Raw genomic sequence first — 23,094 nt, forward strand, 5'->3', positions numbered from 1 at the left:
AGCTCTGATGGGCTTTAACAGTAGTTGTCTTCGGACCCTCTAACTGATTACACCTTACAGTAATAAGCCAGACCTCGGTTGGGATGCCACCGATGTAAATGTCTCAGTAGACATTTACATCAGTGATTTTTAACTCAGCTTTTGTCTTCGCTGCAGGCCTCTTTCAGACATCTTGACTGTCCTACATCATTGCCCTCAGAAATAACTAACCAAGTTCATGGAAGCACGAACCCTGCGTGCTTTAAATAAGCTACTTGTGAGTATAAATGTCTCATATCTTACGAGTCTACTTGGTAAATATAATGCATACCAGCAATGTTGATCATAATAATGGAATTTATTCCTATTTCCCTTAACATACTCATTTCTTTCTGATCTAAGCCTTCAATTAAATTACAACTATGGACTCCATTCTGGTCTACCAGGGAGAGGTGGACAGACCGCCGACTCCTACTCAGCTCCATCGCTGAATCCCGCATGACATTTACTTCATCACCTAAAACAACCCCATCGTCGAGATGTCAGCTTGTACGTTGGAATCAGACTGAGCTTCTTCTCAGCAGCAGTTGGGTTCCCACTACAGCATAGCAGTGTCAGGTCAGCGTCGGTCGTCTTGGCAGGGCCGAGGCGTTTCTTCCCAAGCGATCTCACACTGTGCTGGCTCCTGCTGATGGCCCTGCTGGCTAGGGCGCTTGAAGTCCAGCAAGCTGGGGCAGGAAGGTAGCATTCGCACCCAGTAGCTCTCTCAGTGGGCCAGCTGCTCTGGTGTGATGTTGGCATCCGCCAGGAAGTCCCATGTTGAGCCAGCCAGGGAACTTCTTTCTTCTTCTCCTGGCAGTGGTCGATGACAATTGAAAATTCATTCTGCCGTTCGCTCTTTTATAGGTGCCTGCAAGTGGTGGGGTTGCAGCACTGCTCTGGTGGGACAGCTTTGCAGTCAGGTAGCTTAGTGGGAAGTAGTGGTGAACTCGTCATCACAAATCAGCTGATTTTGAAGTTGAGAGTTCTAAGGTTCAAATCCTAGTAAAGGCAGTTACTTTTACAAGGATTTGAATACTAGATCGTGGATACCGGTGTTCTTTGATGATTGGGTTTCGATTAACTACACATCCTCAGGAATGGTCGACCTGAGACTGTACAAGACTACACTTCATTCACATTCATACATATCATCATCATTCTTCCTCTGAAGTAATACCTTATGGTGGTTCCAGAGGCTAAACAGAAAAAGTAAGTAAGCTTGGTGGGAGTGGCACTTGTGTAAGTGCGTAGGTATACTGTGCTCCCGTTGACATCTGAACGGCTAGCATCATGCTCAACAATATGAAGCTCAGCGTGTATGTAGCAACAGTATTATATAAGTATACTAAATATAGCATAACTGTTATACATTACTACATTATCTTATCTGTGCATGAGACAACAAAAAATAATAAAAGTCCTTCTTTCTTCATATATCTTTACAGCTATTAATAACTTAAAATTTATTTAAAAAATCTATTTTCATTACTTTTTCAAGACTATAAAAATATATTTCTAAATAAATGTAAAAAACAAAAATATCCAGTATAAAAAACATACATAATAATTAAATGTTATGCTATATACTGATTAAGTTTTATTAACATGATAAAAAATTAACAATTACAATTATTTCTGATACACTATACTCACATTAGGTAACTTTTTGTTGGGTAAAATGTGGATACCTCCAACATGTATAAAATTTAATAATTGAGGAGAAGAAAATGTTAAAGTTGGGTTGCCATCAAGCAGAGATAAAGATGTGTTTTTCAATAACTGTAATAAAGGAGGTAGTGTATCTAAACCAGAATATTTGAAATGCTTTCTCATTAATCTATCTTGCTTAGGAATATAATATAAATGTCCACTAATAATCTGTGCTACACTTAATGCCATATTCACAGCTCTTTCATAAAAATTCATTTTATCAGTAATTCGTACACGGAAATTTGGTACATATGACAGTGGTTGTGGGTTTCTTAAAATATTACTAATCCATTCTTCTGCTCTAAATGGATGAAGATTAACTACAGGTGCATTAAATTTATATCCTAATGCCACAAATGGTTCATGACAAAAGAAGGTTTCTAATAATACTACATCATACATTAAATTTGTAGACTGTATCAGTTCCTGTATTTCTGGTTTTTCAAATAATCGTTCATTAGAAAAAATACCCATTTTCCAGATAAAAAATATATGCTTCCAACCATTAACAGCTTCCCTATTGTTTTTCAGTGTACTCTCTGCAATATAAAATTTAAAAAAATATCTAATTACTATTAACATAACTCACAATAAAACAATGGTATATTTAAACATGCACATACACACACACACACACAATATAATTATAGCATTTCAAATGCATCCAACAGACATTTAAATAGCAATTTTCAATCATTCATCTGAACTGACACTTTCATTCTGGTCACTAATTTCCTTACTGCAATAAGAAAATATATTTTTCACCAAACTTAAACTTAAGTAACCTCAGATGATGCACAGGATGGGGATAGATTGCTGGACTACTGACTGAATCTTATTACCTATGATTCCTGTCCCGGTAGCTATCCTCTCCAATGTACCATTAGTAATGTCAAGACATCCCAGGTAGAAATACTATGCATCTATATGTCTATACTTAATAAATTTGATGAGTAATAATTAAAGCTCAAATATAATTGTTAAAGCTTATTGTGAATTTATTTACTATTTTTTAACAGAGAAAGACTTACATGATAGGTATTTTAACCACTAGACTTATCGTAAAACCACTGAACAACAAAAACAGAAATTAAGTCCCCAGTCAGTCCATAGGTAGCCCCTGTAACTAATAACAAAGACTGTAAATGTAATTCTTTGTTAAGTAAAACTTGGATAAAACAAGTATGACATTTTTTCTTTTTATAAAGGAGGAGAAAATGTTACAAGAGCTGTCACTGAGCAGGTAATGTATCTAAATCAGGACATTTGAAATATTTTGTTAACTTATAATGTTTAGGATTATTAAATAAATGTGTTTGAATAATTTGTGTTACATTCAACATAAGTAATAAAATCCTGTGTCTGGGTGAAAGGAATTAGCTATCAACGTTCGCTGAGAATACCTTTCTAATATTGCCAATGATTTTAGTAGCAGCTAATGAAGAATAAATAAACAGGTTGAAGATTGAGGAAGAGAAAAATGTGTGCCATGAGAGGTTGGGATGTGGTGCTTGCCAAAGTGATGTGACTGGAGAAGGTAAATGTGGAAAGAAAGTGGAGGAATATGAAGGGAGTTTTGGTGGCTCAAGAGACCATAGGAGTGAGGATGGTGCGAAAAAGCAATAAATGGTATGAGGCAGTGTTGACAGAGAAAGATGAGGCTAGGCAAAGGGATATAAGAATACAAGAAGTGCTTGGAATAAATACAATGAACTGAGAACAAGAGTAAAGTGATATTGAGGTGCAGTAAGCATGAGGCAATGAAGAGGAAAGTGGAAGAACTGGAAGTATTATATGGTAGAAAGCTGAAGATTTTATAATGAGGTGAATTGGTTTAGAAAGGGCTAGCAGCCAAGGATAAAGGTGGACAGATTGTTGAAAATGATGGCATTTTAGAGAAATGGACCGAGGACTTTGAGGAGGTTTTGAATGGGGAGGAGAAGGATGATTTGGGGAATAACTTAATAACAGTTGTACTGGAATAAGTGACCATAACAGATGAGAAGGGACGGGAGTGTATAAATTTGAATTGGGTGGTGTTTGTAACAGTGGGTTAAGCAATGATGTGGTTGTATCAGACCCTACCAGGAACAAATTTGAAGATGCAATATCAAGATTAAAAAAAAGCTCTTGGGGAGGATGGTATGGTGAATGAGTTGATAAAATATGTAAGTTATGGATTACAGCTGGAAGTTTATAAATTGATATTGAAGACATGGAAAAATGAAAGGATGCCTTATGAATGGAAGACAAGTTTGATCTGCCTGATTTTTAAAAAGTGATAAGATGGTATGTAATAATTATAGGAGTATCTCCTTGCTTAGTATAGGATATGAGATCTTTACAAATATTTTATTATAAAGCTTACTCCATTTGTGGAAGTGGTTTCAGTGATTATCAGTGTAGGCTTAAAGGGGCAGAGTATGATGAATCTGATCTTCATGACAAGGCAAGTAATGGGAAATATGATATTGACCTACATTTGCTCTTTATTTACTACAAAAGGGCTTTTGATAGTCTATCAAGGATCAAGTTAACCGAGGCACTTGAAAGATTTGGTATACCAGTAAACATGTAAAGTTGGTCATTGTTGCAACGTCAATGGGACGCCCTTGGTTAACAGCATTGCAATAGATGTTAAAGCGAGGGTGGACTGTATGTGTTCACAGGTGATGAATGGACAACACCTTATTGATTACTGAAGGATTGTTTAATTGTACACCGTCTTGGCAGTTTAAAATAATTTTGTAATATAACACTTGTAACTTATAACTTAACGTTAAAAATAGCAAACATAAACTAAATAAAACTTAAAGTAATGTTCATCCGAACAAGAATTGAGAGAGTACATCTGGACGCGACCGCCTTGGGTCAGGTATGAGTGCAGACTGGTTAAAAGATGCTACGTACTGTGCTCGAGGGAGCAGCTTGTGAAGTAGAGTGGCATGATGGTCTGGCGACCATAGTTTTACGTGGGCACCCTAGCCACTCTAGGGGCTCTGAAAACTAGGTTTCAGCACCCGACGGCAAGAGGGGATGAAAACTTAACAGTCATGATTACCCTTGATGAAACATTCAAGGGTGAAAACGTGTAATTTTGTTGGAAGGTATTTTGCGATAAGGTCCAGAGTGATACTGGGGTGCACTGTCAATTCTCTTGTTTAATGTAGGGCTTCAGGATGCAATTAGGAGTATTGTGGGAGATGGGACCATCATAAATAGACTGCGGCAGGAGTGTGCATATGTGAACAATGTGATGATTATGGCAAGGATGATACCAGCATTGAGGAAGGTTTTGGTCTGTTGGAGAAGGGTGGTAGAGGTGTGGGACTTAATTACTAAATGTATGTGGGACTGTATGTCTGTGTGAGGAATTAATGTGTGTTAGATTAATGAAGCTAAGGTTAACTGTATGAAGATATCGCCATCAGCAAGTAGGAGACACGCAAGAGATATAGAAATAGGAGATTATATTTTCAATCATGTTGAGAGTCTTGTGTATTTGGGATGGTTAATACTGGAAAAGTGTCAGATGAGGTAGATAAAAGGATAATGGTATGGGTAAAAAAGCTTTTTATGCCAGTATGAAATTATTTAATTATTTAAGTCACATCTAAGATGAAGCTCTGGTAAGGCCTGTGATATGTTATGATTTCGAAACGTGGGTATTGACAGTGAATGATGCATTGAAGCTCTGAGAATTTTTGAAAGAAAGATAATGAAGAGAATCACTGGAGATACTCCTGGGTAATGAAGCAAAAAATAATGTTGAAATTAATGACTTACTGGAAAATGAAATATTATAAGGTTCATTAAATTGGGAAGAATTTGATGGGTGGGTCATTTGGTGAGAATGGGAGAGGAGAGTATGGCAAGAAGGATATGGAGGAAAAAGAAGATGTACAATAGAAAAAGAAGAGGAAGACCACAAAATACATGATTATGTGGAGCATTAATTTAGAAAATTCAGCGTTTTCAATGGAGAAGACAGACAGACAATTGAAAGAGAAGGCAGGGCTATGTTCAGGAGGCCAGGGGTCACATCGGCCTGCAGCACCTAGGAATAAGTAAATGACAAATCCTGGAGCTATAGCATTTTTTCATAAATAATTTATATTAGGCTGGAAGTATCTTGAATTTTTAACTTAGTAAATGGCAGATAGAGAAAAAATCAGTAAGAAATGCTGAAGTGAGCATTTTATTAATGAAAAGATAGATGATATACCTGTGGAAAGATATATATGCCCACATGGCTGGTCTAGTGGTTAACTTATTGTAAATCAGTTGTTCAAAAGCTGATTTTTGAATTCAAAGGTTCTTAGGTTTAAAACCTAGTAAAACTTAATGGCTTTTATATGAATTTGAATACTAGACAGTGGATATATTATTGTACTTAGGTGGTTGGGGTTCAATTAATCACATGTTTCAGGAATGGTCAGTCGAAGTCTGTACTAGATTATACCACATTTACATGTCATACATATCAACCTCATCTCATTGTGCCTTAGAGGGAGTGTGGATATTGTTCACTACTTGAACAAATTGCAACATACACATTACGAAAATAAAAAATAAATACTAAATATGATTTTTTTTTCTTTTATTATTATCTTTTATGACAGCATAGGATAACTGTGTTGTACTGTCTTATTTTTGCGTTTATTGATAGGCATTTTTATTGTAAGTGTACCAGGTTAATTTTTAAGGTTTTGCTAGTTTGGTTCTTCTTATTTGGGTTGAGGTTTTTTCAGCGAGGTTGTTTGTTAATACTTCTCAGAGGTATTTAAATTGAGTTCTATTTTGATTTTATTACTGTTTATGTTTATTTATTTTAGTCTTGCTGGTTTTTGGGGCATAATTTCTGTCCTTCAAATATATTTGAGGCCAATTTTATTTGCAATGTTTTGAAGTTCCAATATCTGTGATTTACCTTCATCAATGTCATTTGCTAGCAGTGCCAAGTCATTGGCAAAACCAAGGCAGTTTGTTTTGCTTTTTTGGCCTTGTTTTACTTTTGGGGAGCATTTTTGAGCCATTCCCTAATTACCATTTCTAGTGTGCAGTTGAATAATAGCGGTGAGAGCTCATCGCCTTGGCAAAGTCCTGTTTTCATCCAAATGGTTCTGAGAGCTCACTTATGAATTTTACCTTCAACTTGGTGTTTGTGAGGGTCAGCTTTATCATGTTTATTAATTTGGTATGTAGTCTGAGGTGTCTTAGAATTTTTAGCAGGAATTTTCTGTGGATGCAGTCATAAGCTTTCTTGAAATCTACAAATGTTATCACCATGTCTCTGTTTCTTTTCCTGTTGTAATCCATTGTTAGCTTGATACTCATGATCTGGTCTGGACAGCTCCTCCAGGGTCTGAAACCTCCCAGGTATTCTCCTATTCTTTCTCAAGTTGTGAACTGATACTGTTGAGGATCAGTTCACAACTGATCCTCAACCACCCTTTGGAGGACCTCCAAAAGGGAAGATCCCACCATGTGACAATTTCAGTCGCCACACCACACCTTTTGTACCTAGCCCTGATGGGAACTACTCAAACGAATAGAAATAAAATATTTAAATTTTGAACTATAGCCCAACAAAATAAAATAAACATCACGAAATAACTGAACAAAAACAAAACTATAGAGCACCTATCTTGGTGATAAGAGATCGCCCAAGCGGTCTCTAACTACCTGAGTAACTCGAACTCCCCATCCTACACGTCCTCTGAAACTCACCGAAAAACCACATATTTCATGAAGTTCTCCACAATTGATCTGTTTCCAGTGTTCTGGTAGTTCTTCTTTGATCCAGATGTTGACAAGCTGTTGATGGACAATTTTTGCTGATCTTCTTGCATGTTTCCAGATCTACCTACACAAAAGTCTGATCTTCTCCTGCTGCTTTGTAATTCTTCATCTCACCCAGTTCTTGGTAGACTGACTTCTTTTATTAAACAAGGGTTGATGTTTTCCAGTTTGAAGGGTTGAACTCCTAAACTTCAACACCAGGTTTTGAAGTTTAGGGGTTCTGTCAGTTCTTAATAATTTAGCAGTTTGTTGAAACATTTAATTAGGATTTCTACATCATCATTACTGTTGTGAGCCAGATTACCATTTTCATTATTTATTAGTAGTGTTAGGGGGTTCATATTTTTTGAGCTGATTTTTTAAGGTTTTGTAGTAGTCTCTTTGTTGTGTTTTATTAAATTCTTCTCTTATTGACTTCAGTGTGTCTTTATGGTGTTGTCTTTTTATTCTCCTTAGGGTTCGGGTGTTTTCTTTTCTTTGTTTTACTAGAATTTGGAAGGATAGTTCTGATTTCTGGGGTTGGTGAAATAGCCATGCTTGAAGTCTTTTCTCCACTGTTTGGTCACATTCGGTATTCCACCATTGTTGTTTTTTACATGATTTTATTGGGGCTAATTCTTCTGCGATTTGTTTAAGGTTGTTGACTAGATCTTCCAGTTTCTCCGTGATTGTTATTTTTTTGGTAATTTTCATTCTTGATTGGTTGGGTCCATTTTTCTTTTAGTTTTAGGAACTTGGTTTTGTTGCTTTCTTTGGGCAGTAGGTTTTATTTTGATTACATAGTGATCTGAGTCTGTGTCTACTCCTTGGAGGACTTTTACATTATAGGATCCTTTATATATTTATAACAAGCATTTTTTATATTTTTTTACAAAACATTATTAACCCATAACTAATAAAATTTATAATTCATTAACAAAAATAATAAGTAAAATAAGGAAAAACCTTTTCTCATTGCCATTGTTTACATTCTGCCATTCATTATTCTGTTCAGTGTATGCTATTTAAAAAACCAGAAGTGGAGCACTATTGCTGCAAAGGTAGTGCGTTATATAGAAACACCTTTATAAAAATTAAATACCATTAATTTATTTTAAATATTAACATTTAGATGCACAATGGACTAATGTAGTAATAAAAGTAATGAAGAAACATATCGATAGTTTGTTATGATGTTCAAAGAAATATCACCTTCTAAGAATCTAGGAGAGTTAGATTTACATTTACATAACTGATAATGGGAGGAAGCAATTGAAGAAAAAGGATGTGTGGTGAGGAAGTATGATCTGCTTATCAGAGTAGTTTGCAATCTTGCCCAAATCTCAAAATATCCATCCATGTTTCACAGATAATACTGAAGTTTCTTTACAAGTATGGTAAACCAATTTAAAATAGACCTTTATAGAATTATCTGAACTCTTAATTTAACAGACTAATCACCAAACAATAAAACAATAGAAATAAGTAAATAATAAATAAAAAAAACATAAAAATAAACTACTGTTGGTTAATTTTAAAACATGTGGAGATAAAAGTAAGCGTGCCTAATTATTTTCTCTTATAAATTCTTTCATCTTGTAATTATGAAAATAATGAGATTTACTTCTTTATGTTGAATTACACAAATTTAGAGACTTGAATTTGTATAATAGTAGCAAAAAAATAATTTATTACAACTCATTTGGTAAGAAAATTAAAGTTTTATAATATGCTATAATATGTAATTTCACAAATTCAAATCAAAAGTTATTAGTTTTTACCTGCTAGTGTAGGTAAATAATTATGTTTTTGAAATGTATAAATTCATTAATATGAAATATGAAGATATTCAATGTACAATGCTTCTCTTTGATTTTCAAAGTGACATTACAGTACTTCATTTCTCATTTTTTTCAAAGCTGTTACATATCATTTTGTATAGACTAATAACCTGGTTAGTACATATATATATATATATATATATATATATATATATATATATATATATAAAACTGTATATACATATGTGTATGTATATACAGGTTTTTTACTTACCAATGAAGTCATCTAAAAAGTTTTCTATAACAATTTCTTTTAGGTTTGGAATTTTTTCATTGTATGATATAGCAGTATAAAAAGTAACATTATGACCTCTCAGAGCTAATTCTTTAAATAATGGCATATATGATATAATATGACTTTTGAAAGGTAAAGACATAAATGCTAGAATGTTGGCTCCAAATATTGATGATAAATTACAAATTATTAAACAGCTCTGAAAAATAAACTTCATCTGAAAAGAAAAGATTTACATCAAAATATATTTTTAATTATTAAAAAAACATCTATCTATTTGTATCATTAAATTAATTTAAATAGTTACTTAAAATAAATGTTTAATTTGTATTTCAAATATGGCTGTGAAATGAATTAAATAAAATATATTGTTATACAGCCTTATATGTTATAGCTTAGCTAATTTATTAGCTGTCAAATAACTGCCGCCTTGGTGAAGTACCTCGGTTAGGTTGAATTATTCTTGTAGTTGATTATGTGCTGGTTCAATTATTTAAATAAAAGCCTTGAATTAATTATGAATAGAGATTGTATTTATTATAGTTTCTGAAAATGTAATTCACAAATATGTCAATGATTAGTTATAACAAGACAATGTGAATCTTTAAGCAATAGAACGAGACTGCCCGATTCTAGTGCAAAGCCGGCTTATATAGTGTAAAAGGAGCTGTGTGAATTGTACAGAGCTCAATGAATTGTCAGGAGCTGTGTGAATAATACGGAGCCAAGTGAATCATCAGGAGCTATGTCTCATCAGTTAGCAATGAATATTATTAATTAAACTAAGAGCTTTAAACAAAAATACAAATTAATTATTATAAGTTTTTCTGTTTCAAACTTTATGAATGTTTTATATCCGCAATCATTCAATCACTTCCAGATGTAACAAATGACAAATGTTAGAACGAGTAATTGCAATAATTATTCTCATTAGATTAATCATTCCCAATATTATTCCAAATATTTCCTTATAAACGTATTACTGAACTGTAAATCTTAAAGAATGTTAAAATATTCTACCCAATGTTCAGAATATTTAGTTCACTATTGTAATGGTTTTTCTTTTCGTTAATGTGAATAGTTGTAAATTACATATGATGAATTGGGAATTTCTAATTCATCACAAAAATCATAAAAGGAAAGATATTAAATTGATAATAAAATTAATAGCATTTCATTCAACTTATAAATCTTTTAATAAACACTTTCTGACCACATGTTACTAACAAAATATTCTGTTAATACATTCTGCTAGAAGAGATCAATAACTTAACAGATTAATTTCCCTTTATTCATCAGAATGAAGTAAATAATAGATTTATACGTATACTTCATTCAGCTCTTAAGAATTCACCATTAATCTACATCATAATTTATTATCTTATTTACTTTATATATGGCAAGGATCTACCACAATACCAGTCGCTTTGTTTCTCCCACACTACATGCCATTTTTCCAGCATTTCCACAAATTGATTTCCTTTTTAATGCAAGATGCACTTACTTTCATCAAACTCTTAGTCTGCCAATACAAAATGATTCATATTTTCAGGTGATATCCATTTAAATAAAGCCATTTAAAAAAATTGATATCAATTTAAATTGATGTTTTGGCATCAATCCTCTGTCATTTGCATTAAATGACCATATACCAACTGCTTACTCTCCACCTTGTCCTTCATTTTTATCCATTATTATCTAATAATGAATTAAAAAAGATTATATTTTTATCTAAACAATTTTTCACAAATAACAAAATCTAACACCTCTGGTTTTTGTGCTCATATAGTTAGCCATCAATAATTTGCAGATTTCAGTAACAAATATCTTGTATATTTCAATAACATCAGAAAAAAGATTACTTAAAATTTGGGCGGATTTGACTGAAATCCTTTACACTCATCCTAATTTTATTACATTATATGATAACATTGGTTCATAAAAAACAATTAGATTCTCAAAAAAAAAGAACATCACAAACAACAAAACAGATAATTTATAAGTAATAGTAATGAAATAATCTATTCAGCAATTATATGAAACTATAATTTAAAAAAATTTGGGAAGGGTGATCATATTATTATTATATTGTACAAACAGCACAGGAAAGTTTTGCAATAAGACAGAAAGGATCATCACAAGCGATTGGTTACAAGTTAATGCATCTTTAGAAAGGTTCCAACCTGCATGTAGCCTCTCTAGTCATAGTCTTGGTGTAATTTGCTTTTTAACTGAGTTACTGAAAAGAGGGTGTGATGTCGATGAGATTGAAAACTGCATACGGGATAATTTTGCACTACAATTTTGCAAATGTTGTTAGAGAGAATGTGATTCCTGTGCTTGGAGAGGACTGCTCTCATTGTATACCAACATTTAGTTGGTACCGAGAGTTTGAAAGAGGAAATTTCGACCTTAAGGATGCTCCATGGTCAGGTCGACCATCTTTGTCTGTGATCGAGGGAAACATTGCTGCAGATGAAAAATGCTTGAGACAGATAGGCATGTGACCTACAACCAAATAGAGTTGGGAATTAATTCACTAGCGTTAGTGATATTCTACAAGATCACTTTCAAGTTAGAAAGTTTTGTATTCTTCGAGTGCTGCACAACTATGCCATGAAATGCTGAAAAAGTTTGAAAATGGGAAATCTCTTTATGTCAATAGTATTGTGACTGTTCACATAGAGAGATTGAATTATGACGAAACCTGGCTGTATTATTATGATGTCCAGACCAAATCTCAGAACAAAGTACGAGTATTCAAACCTGAGGAGAACCCCTTGGCTGTTTGAAAATCCAGATCAGTGAAGAAAAGAATAATGATAGTATTTTTGTAATAAGAAAGCAGTTTTAGAGCGAGTTGTGGTGTAAACTCAGAAGACAGTTTCAGGAAAATAGTATACTGAGAAATGTCTGTCTAAAGTTGTTGAAGATCTCAAGAAGCTGTGCCCAAATTGAAGGATGGTTTCTCCACCATGAAAGTGCTCCAACATTTGCTTCCAGTATTTGGTTAGCATTAGAATAAAACTGTTAGAGGACCCTCCCTACATCCTGATTTAGCTCCATCTGACATCATACTTCTCCTAGGTGAAGAGCAGGCTGAAAGGGAGGCATTTTACAAGTGATCCCCTAAGGGCTTGGGATGATGAGTGTTCCCAAATCTTCAACGAAACATAGCAGGGTTTCTTTGAAGACTGATGTCAAAGGATGGAAAAGGGTATAATGTATGGTGGAAATTATTTCTAACAATTATAAAAAATGTAGGTTTGCAAAACATTTGCAACACCTACATGTATGCCCTTTGTATAATAACTGTGAAACGTTGAACACTAACTGGCAAGGACAGAAACAATGTGCTATGGGAGTAAAGATTATTAAAGAAAATCTATGAGCCTGAAAACATGAATGGTAGATTAAAACAAAAAATGAATTTTATAGTGAGACTAAAATACTGGTTAAATTGGTAATAAGTCTAACAGATTTTCCCTTCCCTGTTTTTTTGTATGGGATGAAGTGGTCATCAATAGAAAATGGAAGAGAACAAGGATTTTTCCTTGAACTGGTGGAGCTGAGAGATAAAAAACAGATTAGAAGAAAATGGATCAAACATGTTCAGAAAGATTATAGGAAAATGGGAGTTGAGAAAAGTTATTGAGAAGGTTGATGACGTTCAACATGGATTGTAGTGCCAAGACTGTGAGAAAATAAACATATATATATATATATATATATATATATGACTAATTTTTGTAGTCAAACCTGAAAAAACTAGTTCTTGAAAAAAAACATCAACTTGTATTAATAGATCATTGTATGTATAGATAAAGCTCTTCCTAAAAGCATTCGGAAGAATGTTGCTGTTGTTGAGAGTGGTAAAATACATTAATCTATTCTTTAACCCACATAAAACAGTATTTTTTATTAAACATTATGTCTGTCTTGCAATTAACAATTATTAATAAAAATCTGATGTGGATACCAAATGACTTCCTTGTACGTCTATTAAATTACATATACACATTTTTTAAAAGTACATAAAATTTTATTTCATTAATAACTTCTCATATTTTTTTTTATTGTTATTATTGAATTATTATTTATTGTAAAAATCTTTTTATAATCAGAGGTTAATAATTTTTAATAAATCAAATAATTAAATTAAAAAAAAGGACATGAAATCGGAATTCGAACCGATCTGCCTTCCTCTTGTACGATCCAAATATTTCATTAATTAAAATTTTATTTGTCTATAACTCTGTAACCATTGAAAATAAGTACCACTTATGATATATGTTGAAAAGCTCTCAATGAGGGCTTATTACTGCAGTTAAGAAAAAGCCCAATATCCAAATTTTTTGGATTTGGGCTTTGTTGGACACTTTTGGTTCAGTTGATTGCAATCAAAAGGGGAGGTGCACAACTAGATGATACTACAGTCCTAAATGCAAAATTTGAACACCCTATGGCTAATCGTTTTTGAGTTATGCGAGATACAAACATACGTACAGACGTCACGCCAAAACTACCCAAAATAGATTCAGAGATGGTCAAAATGGATATTTCCATTAAAATCTGAAAACCAAAATTTTTTGCAATCACAATATACTTCTTCTACTTTGTACAAGGAAGTAAAAATCACCAAATTAGCAAGCTTAATACAATTTCAATTTATATAAAAGGTTTTTGAATCCATACATTCATCATCATGTATAAGATATTATATCAGGTAATGCATTATCACAATTATATATATAAACTGAATAGTTATCATGATCAATCTGTATGATTTGATTAAATGTTTTAAACACATAATTCCATTTTTTACTACTTTAATGGCAACCAGGCATTCAATAATTAATAAAATGGTTGATTTTTTTTTTCATTGAAAATAAATACTCTATAACATGTAACTTCGAATAAGCAAGAATGAAGTGTGGTATATTTTATAACAGTTAAACTTTTTTATAATACCTGGTGGGGTCAAAAGGTAGGTGGACATTTTTCATAAGGGAACAAGGACCTGAAAGGTGATAGAGTATTTGTAATGGAGGTACCAGTTCTGCAAAGCAGAAAAGAAGGAAGAGGAGAAATTTCAAGAAAGTTATGGGTTGGTCTGTGGTTGCATCACTAAGATCACTAAGGTTTTTTAGTGTAATCTTCTTCAGTTATATTTGCAAATGATTATAGTTCACTAGAGTTGCAAATACAACATTCAATTCCCCAGCAGTGTTGTATTTTTTCTGCTTGTTCCAGAGAAGAGGCACTATTACTTTCCCTTAATGTCAAAGGAGTGAATGGTCAGGAAGGGATCTCCTAAATAATGAATAATATAATGCAGATTGGTGCAATTGTACCATTCAATCCTCTGTTGGGTCATCTAAACTGTATCATCTTATAAGGCTTGAGTAAGGCTGCAGATGAATGATCACAACAGGCACAGTCTTCCTAATAGTACTGCTCTCAACAGTAAGAAATCTAGAAAATCATGATACATGTCAACTGTATAAAACTGCAATTTTTGTGGATAAAGTGACTGAGTTTATTATCTAGTGGTTAAAAACAACACACAGTGTTTTCATCTGCTTTTGCAGCCACCTTCATTGTTTGGTGCTGTTTTTAGCATCTAGTTATCACTGAGACAATTCTTAATTTTTTTCTACAAAAACATGTATTTATAATGAGGTTGAAAACTGTGTTAGATTTGAATTGTCTTTACATAACATTAAACACGTATCACCTAATGTTTATACTGGGTGGTCCATTTAAATTGAGACACATGTAATATCTCAAAAGTTACACATTTTAGGAAAAAATGTTCCCTATTAAAGTTATTCAATATCAAGGGAAAAATACATTCACAACCTATGTTGTCCTTGATAGGGTCAAATAACAGTCATTTCAAAGTCAATTTAATTTTTTTAAATAGGAACCTATATTTTTTATTGAAGAATCAAATTCTTTGAAAAAAAATTGTTTTTTCTCTAAAACTGATAATTTTTTAGTTATTCATCTTCAAAAATGCTGTAGGCCTATAAATTGGTGTTTTTAGTTTCATTAGGTCTGGCCCACCTGACGAGTTGCATCCGGCTGATGTTAAATTTTAAATAAAAAAACAATCAATACTAATAATAATGAAACTAAAAATAGAAGAAGAAAAAGAAATTACCCATGTAAACACCAGCAAACCTTTTAAAATAGCCTAAAAGTGAAGTTCAAGTTTCAAATGACATTTGTCTAAGTGAACATATTATCAGCGTCTTCAATAAATTTATTTATTACTTTGTTACTCGCCAACTATTAAATTAATTAGTTTTTATTTATTGGAAATTATGGAACGAATTAACAATTAGAAAAAAAACTGAGGTAATTTTGCTTTACGGTGAATGTATCACTGAAATATTGATCAGACCGTAGCTTTGTATGCTCTATGATTCCCCGGTAGAAATAATTCAAGTTGTGCTTCTGTGTACAGAATTGTAAAACAGTTTGATGATGCTGGAAGTGTGGGGGGCCAAAAATACAAACTGTCAAAATACTGCATTACTGGGACAATGCAAAATCCACAGTGGCTAAGGGAATATTAATGTCTGTGGATTGTCAATGTTTGTTATGGATTCACAGGTTGTACATTAATCGGACCCCATTTTTTTGATGGAAATTTGAAAGAAAAGAAATACGCAGATTTTCTAGAAAGTCAGTTACCTTTACTGCTTGGTGAACTCTGAGGCATTTACACTGGTGGCATCCCAACGAGGCCAGCCTTATTACTATGAGATGTAAAAAATCAGAGGGCGATAGACGACTCCTGTTAAAGCCCAGCTGGGCTTTCACGGAAAGGGTGGCGACTGGAACGTCACTAGGCAGGTGTCTTCTCCTAAGGGGTTGGGATGCTTGGTGAACTACCCTTGGAGAAGAGAAGAACGGTGTGGTTTCATCATGATGGCTGTCCTGCACATTATTACTAGAGTAATTTTGGACCGCGAATACAATGATCGTTGGCAATCAATCTGGTCCAGCTCATTGGCCTGCATCGTTCCCCCGACATTACTTTGGTAGACTTTTTTTATGGGGTTACCTTAAAGAAAAGGTTTACCTAGAAGTACCAACTACCCCCTGAAAACACGAAAGAGCATATAACAAACATCTGTAGAGATATCAAGAGAGAAACTTTATTAAATGTTCATGGGTCATTCTTAAAACATATGGAAAAATGTATAGAACTAGAAGGACACTACTTCGAACATTTTTTGCTGTAATTTATGTAGAGTAAGTTTTGTAATTATTTTAAATAAAAGGCATTAAAAAAAAATTAAGTATCAGTCAGTAGAAATTCAATAAACCAAATATTTTCAATGAGTCGACATAACTTAACTGACCAAAGCGTGTAACACATGTAGGCTGTGTACCATACCGGTATGTACTATTTGATTAAAAAAATTCATTAAAACGTAAATGGATTTTTTTAGGTTAATCCTTTAATTGGTTGTTTTTTTTTCATTAATATTCTTTTATTTAAAATTTAACATCAGCTGGATGTAACGCGTCAGCTGGGCCAGACCTTCTTTCTTTTTACTGTTTAGCCTCCAGGAATTACTGTTTGGTATTACTTCAGAGGATGATATGCATGAGTGTAAATGAAGTGTAGTCTTGTACAGTCTCAGTTCGACCATTCCTGAGATGTGTGGTTAATTGAAACTCAACCACCAAAGAACACCGGTATCCACAATCTAATATCCATATAAAAGTAATTGCCTTTACTAGAACTTGAACGCTGGAACTCTCGACTTCCAAATCAGACCAGTGAAATTCCAAATCAGCTGGGCCAGTTCTAATGAAACTAAAAACACCAATTTATAGGCCTACAACATTTTTGAAGATGAATAACTAAAAAACTATTAATTTTAGAGAAAAAGTCCTTATCAAGGGCAACATAGGTTGTGAACGTATTTCCCCCTTGAAATGGAACAACTTTAAAACAGAACATTTTTTCCTAAAATGTGTAGTTTTTAAGATATAAATGTGTCTCAATTTAAATGTACCACCCGGTATATTTTATAATGATAGAGATTTTATAATGTTAATAGGAAGTTGTTCCTCCTCTCAAAAAAAGAGAATAATAGAGTAACTTTATACATATATATTCACTGGATATAATAATACTAATAGATCATTAAAATAAGTAATACTTACATTTATTGTTCCAAAAAAAGGACTGAAACTAGAATAATTAGTTTTTCACTATACTAATATGTATTCTATTTCAAATCTTAAATTTAAATGAACTTCGCTACATTTAAAATGTTGAACTTATAATAATCAAAACAAAATGTTTGTTATCTTGTATTTTGGTATTTCTGGCTTTAAAAAAACTGAATAAAAGATAAACATAATATTTCAAAATAAAATTATATTTTTTATGTGAACTATTAAGTCATATCCAGTAAAAAAAAGAAAGATAATAACAGTTAAAAAAAAAAAATCCCAGTTTATTATTAGATAAGACAATATTACTTATTTATTAGATATGCAATAATTATTTTGTTCTTTTGTTATAAAGTTTTCATAACAATTCTTTTTTATTTATCTGACCTGTGTAGATGTTGATGGCTGAAATTTGGGTATATTTATGCTCTGATCATACATCCCTTACCAGAAATAATATTTTACACATATGAGTCCTATTCAATAAAAATTTCAATTTCTAAATTTTCACAACTGTCAAACATTTTTTAATTTTAAAAACTATTAAGTTATTATTCACTTTATCACTAAAAAGATTATACTTATAAAAAATTAAACAATCATTTAATTTCACCATATTCTTATTACCAATGTAAGAAAATAATGTTGCAAGTAGCCATACGACTGGAAACATTTATAATTTGATTAATGAAAGAAACAATTTGAGTTTGAACTATTTTAATTATCTAAAATTATCAATATTTTAAATGATAAACTAAACCAAATTTATTAAATAAAATATTTTCAGAACTCAACACGTAATGTTTTCAGCTGTTTTTGCAGCCAGTGATAAGTGCTGTTGTTTTTACCATCTAATCACTGAGGCAGTTCTTATTTTTTTCCTAGGAAGATATGTATTTATAATGTAGTTGAAAAGTGTGTTGGATTTAAACTGAGTGTCTTTACATAACATTAAATATATATCACTGTGTATTTATATATTTTATAATGCTAGAGATTTGATCCTCTTCTATGTAGCTATAGATCATCAAGGTTGTAATAATTAAAGTTTGTAATTCAACTGCTGGTTAATAAATATTGATTCAATCCAGTTGGATCTCATTTATCCAAAGTAGAATATTGTGCAGTCAGAACAGTATGGTTTATATATTCCAGGACCACTGGGTTTGGAAGTCGAGAGTTCCAGCGTTCAAGTCCTAGTAAAGTTAGTTATTTTTACTCGAATTTGAATACTAGATCGTGGATACCGGTGTTCATTGGTGGTTGGGTTTCAATTAATTACACATCTCAGGAATGGTCGAACTGAGACTGTACAAGACTACATTTCATTTACACTCATACATATCATCTTCATTTATCCTCTGAAGTATTATCTGAACGGTAATTACCGGTGGCTAAACAGGGAAAAGAAAGAAAAAGGACCATTGGGTTTGTGTTCTATGGGCAGTGGTTTGTTTAGGTTTTTTGTTCTGAAAGCTACATTGTTGTATTTGTGTGAGTGAGTTCATCATGATTCTGCTGAGTTACATACCGTGTATCAATGTCAATTCACAATGCGTCCATATCTATAAACAACACTACAATCATTACTCATACATTACTCACTGTATAATTAGTCATACACTAGTCATGTAATCAAATGTTTATACAGTGTTATGACTTTTCAGTTCTAATAAAATTCTTGATTTTTTCAAAAGATCACTCTTTTGTTCAGTTTTTACATTTCCCGTTATTTATTTACTTTAATGTTATTTAAAGTTAATATAATGCAATTTTTTTTAAGTTTACTGGAATGTGAGGTTAGTATATTCCTATTTGTGTCGATAAACTTGAGTTATACCATTATTTTGAGAAAAGGCTACAACAAAACTCCTGAGTCATACGGAAAATCACTTTATTTTAAACGCGTACAAAAGCAAATTACAGAGCAATCCAACAACGTTGATTAAAATGTCGTTAATAAAAATGCTAACATAAGTGGGAGTTATGCTGCTTCAGTATACAATGTGATTCGATAGTATAAATCTACTAATGAATTATAGTCTCCTAAGGAAACAAAACCCCGCAAATCAATTGAAGTAAAAGTTGATGGTTTTGATAAAAATGCGATTCATAAAAAAGTACATGAATTTTATTCTTGAATAAACTGCCTACAAAAGACGAAGTGTTATTAGTTGTAAATGACGATAATGATCTACTAGATCTATGAAGAACAACTTTTTATAGATTGTTAAAAAGTATTAATTTTAAATACAAAAAATAGTGACGGGAAATTCTTTAATCGACAGGGATGATATTATTATATGGAGAAGACATTATGTCACAGATATAAAGAAAATGAGGTAAGAAGACCATAGAATATATTATGTGGATGAAACTTTGGTCATTGAAGTTTTGTTTGGAAAAATAAAGCTGAGAATTCGCCAAAAGAAGCCTTTCTATGTGGCCTATCAACTGGTTATAAAGCTCTATCAGGCAAAGGTAGGCGTCTCATAGTTATGCATATAGGCAGTGATACTGGGTTTGTCTCTGGTGGTCTCTAGATTTTTGAATCTAACTCTACAGAAGCGGTATTGTTACCTCTTCTGGAAGATAATTTGATTATTGTTTTAGACAATGCCCCTTATAATTCATGTAAAAAGGAAAAAATTCCAGCCATGTACTGGAAAAAGAATGATATCAAAATGTGATTTCATTCAAAAGGAGTGATTTTTGAAGAGGATAAACTTAAGGTTCAATTATTGCAAAGGGTTTTGCATTTTAAATGTAATTTTAATGTGTACAAATTGATGAGTTAGCAAGATCCAGTGGTAAAACTGTGCTTTGATTACCTCCCTTCCAATGTGAAATCAACCCAATTGAGTTAATTTGAGAACAAAAAAAGTTACATAGCTGTCAACTACTTTTAAAATAAATAATTTTAAAAATTTATGCTTAAAAGCCATTGATAGAAATGGTCAGTAGGAATGGAAAACTGTATAAAACATGAAATAGATACCATTGAATGAATTGTTGGGAAATGGATAATATAACAGAAAAAAAATTGAGCCTTTCATTATATCTCTTAATACTGACAGCACTACAGTTTTTTCACAATCAGATGATGAAAACTAAACTGAAATTTTTATTTGTTTATCATAGAGATGTAGTATAAAATATTAATGAAATTTTACTGTTAGTGGACAACTATCTATTTCATAACTCCTAAAAAATTCAAGGAAACTACAGAACAATAACGAATTTTAATGATTAAAATACTCATGGGTTATGAGATGTGCTGAACAGGGTAAGAAATATTAATTGATCATTTAAAATGTCTTAATTTATTTAAGCTTAAAACATGTGTATAATTTTTGTAAAATATAATAGCATGTAGTTACTGAATAATAACGTCACATAGTTTCTTTTGTATGTATCATGATTTACAGGAAATGCTTGAGAATCAGCCGTCTGAATACTTGAACTCTATAAGATAACTGTATTAGGTATAGGTATTATTAAAAGACTTGAATATTTCAGAATGGTGCAATAGTTAGCTAAACAATCATAAAAACATGTAATTCATTTTATTTATATAGCAGTAAGTAAATAAGTTAATATTGTTTAAAATAATCCAATAACATTGTTATGTAATATAATTATAACAAACTGAGACTACATAACATAATATATATGTCTCACTGTGTTGAGAGTAAATATTAAAAATAATAAAAAACATAAACAGTGATAGTACTAATTCATTAATCTTCATACAGAGATATCATTTTTTTTTAAACTTACTTTTGACCTTTTTTTACAGAAACAGCAAAGATAGCTACTTAAACAAAACTATAGCAATGATAAACTGGCTTTCATATTTTATTTATTGCACATTTTTCTAATTTTTCCAGAGGTTGAGTTTCATAATGTTTTATTCAACAAATTTTAACTGATATTTATAACAATAACAATGCCAAAAAGAGCTATTTTTACTTTCTTTTACGAAAAGAAAGATCACAAAAATATTGTGATCGTGAAAAATTTTGGTTTTCAGATTTCAATGAACTATTTTGACTATCCCTGAATCCATTTTGGGTAATTTCAGCGTGATGTCTGTATGTACATATGTGTGTATTTCGCATAACTCAAAAACAATTAGACATAGGATGTTCAAATTTTGGATTTAGAACTGTAGTAACATCTACTTATGCACCTCCCTTTTTTTTTCAGTCGATTGATTGCAATTGACTGAACCAAAAGTGTACAAAAAAGCCCAAAATAAAAAAAAAAAAATTGAATTTTGGACTTTTTCTTAACTGCAGTAATAAGCCCTCATTGAGAGCTTTTCAATATCATAAGTGGTACTTATTTTCACTGGTTCCAGAGTTATACCCAACTGAAATTTTAATTAATGAAATATTTGGATCTTAGAAGGGGAAGGCACATCAGACTTCATCTCTTTTTTTTTAAATTTTTTTTTATTATTTAAATGGATTGATTTATTAATAATTATTACCATTTACTGTAAAAAAAAAAAATATTATGATGAATAATAATTCAATAACAAAAAAAATAAATAAAAAAATATCAGAAATTTTTAATGAAATAAAATTTTATGTACTTATCATTATAAAAAAATGTGTATATATAATTAAATAGGCTTACAAGAAAGTCATGTGTTGTCCTCTCAGATTTTTAAAAGCTATTTTGCCTGTGAGTACCTCCACATTAATAAGTTTAGTTAATTGATCAACATTATTTGAAAATTTTTATTAAGTGATACACTAGTTATAGAAGCTGTAGTATAATTTAGAGTTTGACAATTTCTGAAAAAATAACTACCATAGATTATCCCTTTTCTGGGCAAACAAATTATTAAAAATTGTAAGAAACCTTGTTTGTTTAACCTTTAAAGAATGATTCTTTTGTTTTCATTTTAAAAAATATTAACATATAATGTCGAAAAGAAAGGAAAAATATTTTTAAAAATCTTACGGTTTTTAAAATGGCATTTTTTTTAAAAACTCTATAAAAAATTTTTGTTGTAGATACACAACAATTAATTACTTATAGAAGGCTATGCCATCAAACATGTTCATTACCAACACTAAATGGTAATATAACATAGGAATAAATAAGCTTACCTTCAATATTTTCTTGTAGATAACTTATTGGTTAATTCATTTTTATTGCTTTTAAAAGGGGTCAATGAAGAAGCCTCCCCAAAGTCTGTGGTTACTGCAATCGGGCAGTCCCTAGGCAACTGTCTAGTACTGGCTGATTCTTCCACAAAGGTGGTGTTATCCAGCCAGCAACAAGTATACA

General features: G+C 31.8%; 1 protein-coding gene across 2 annotated transcripts in view; it reads right to left on the reverse strand.

Annotated features, from left to right (window-relative positions):
- The window catches only part of LOC142328267 (UDP-glycosyltransferase UGT5-like), a 35,043-nt gene that overhangs the window by 9,663 nt on the left and 2,286 nt on the right, over positions 1–23,094 (reverse strand). Inside the window, exons 1-3 of one of the 2 annotated variants that reach the window (XM_075371954.1) lie at positions 17,779–17,886; positions 9,568–9,805; positions 1,675–2,270 (exon numbers count right to left, since the gene is read on the reverse strand). In XM_075371954.1, the coding sequence (XP_075228069.1) occupies positions 1,675–2,270; positions 9,568–9,805 (834 nt within the window). In that variant the 5' untranslated portion in view covers positions 17,779–17,886. Of the gene's footprint in view, positions 1–1,674; positions 2,271–9,567; positions 9,806–17,778; positions 17,887–23,094 lie in introns of those variants that run through there. The other variant, XM_075371955.1, reaches the window with a different exon arrangement.

The sequence above is a fragment of the Lycorma delicatula genome, chromosome 7 (assembly GCF_047948215.1).
Source record: "Lycorma delicatula isolate Av1 chromosome 7, ASM4794821v1, whole genome shotgun sequence".
Lineage (NCBI taxonomy): Eukaryota > Metazoa > Arthropoda > Insecta > Hemiptera > Fulgoridae > Lycorma > Lycorma delicatula.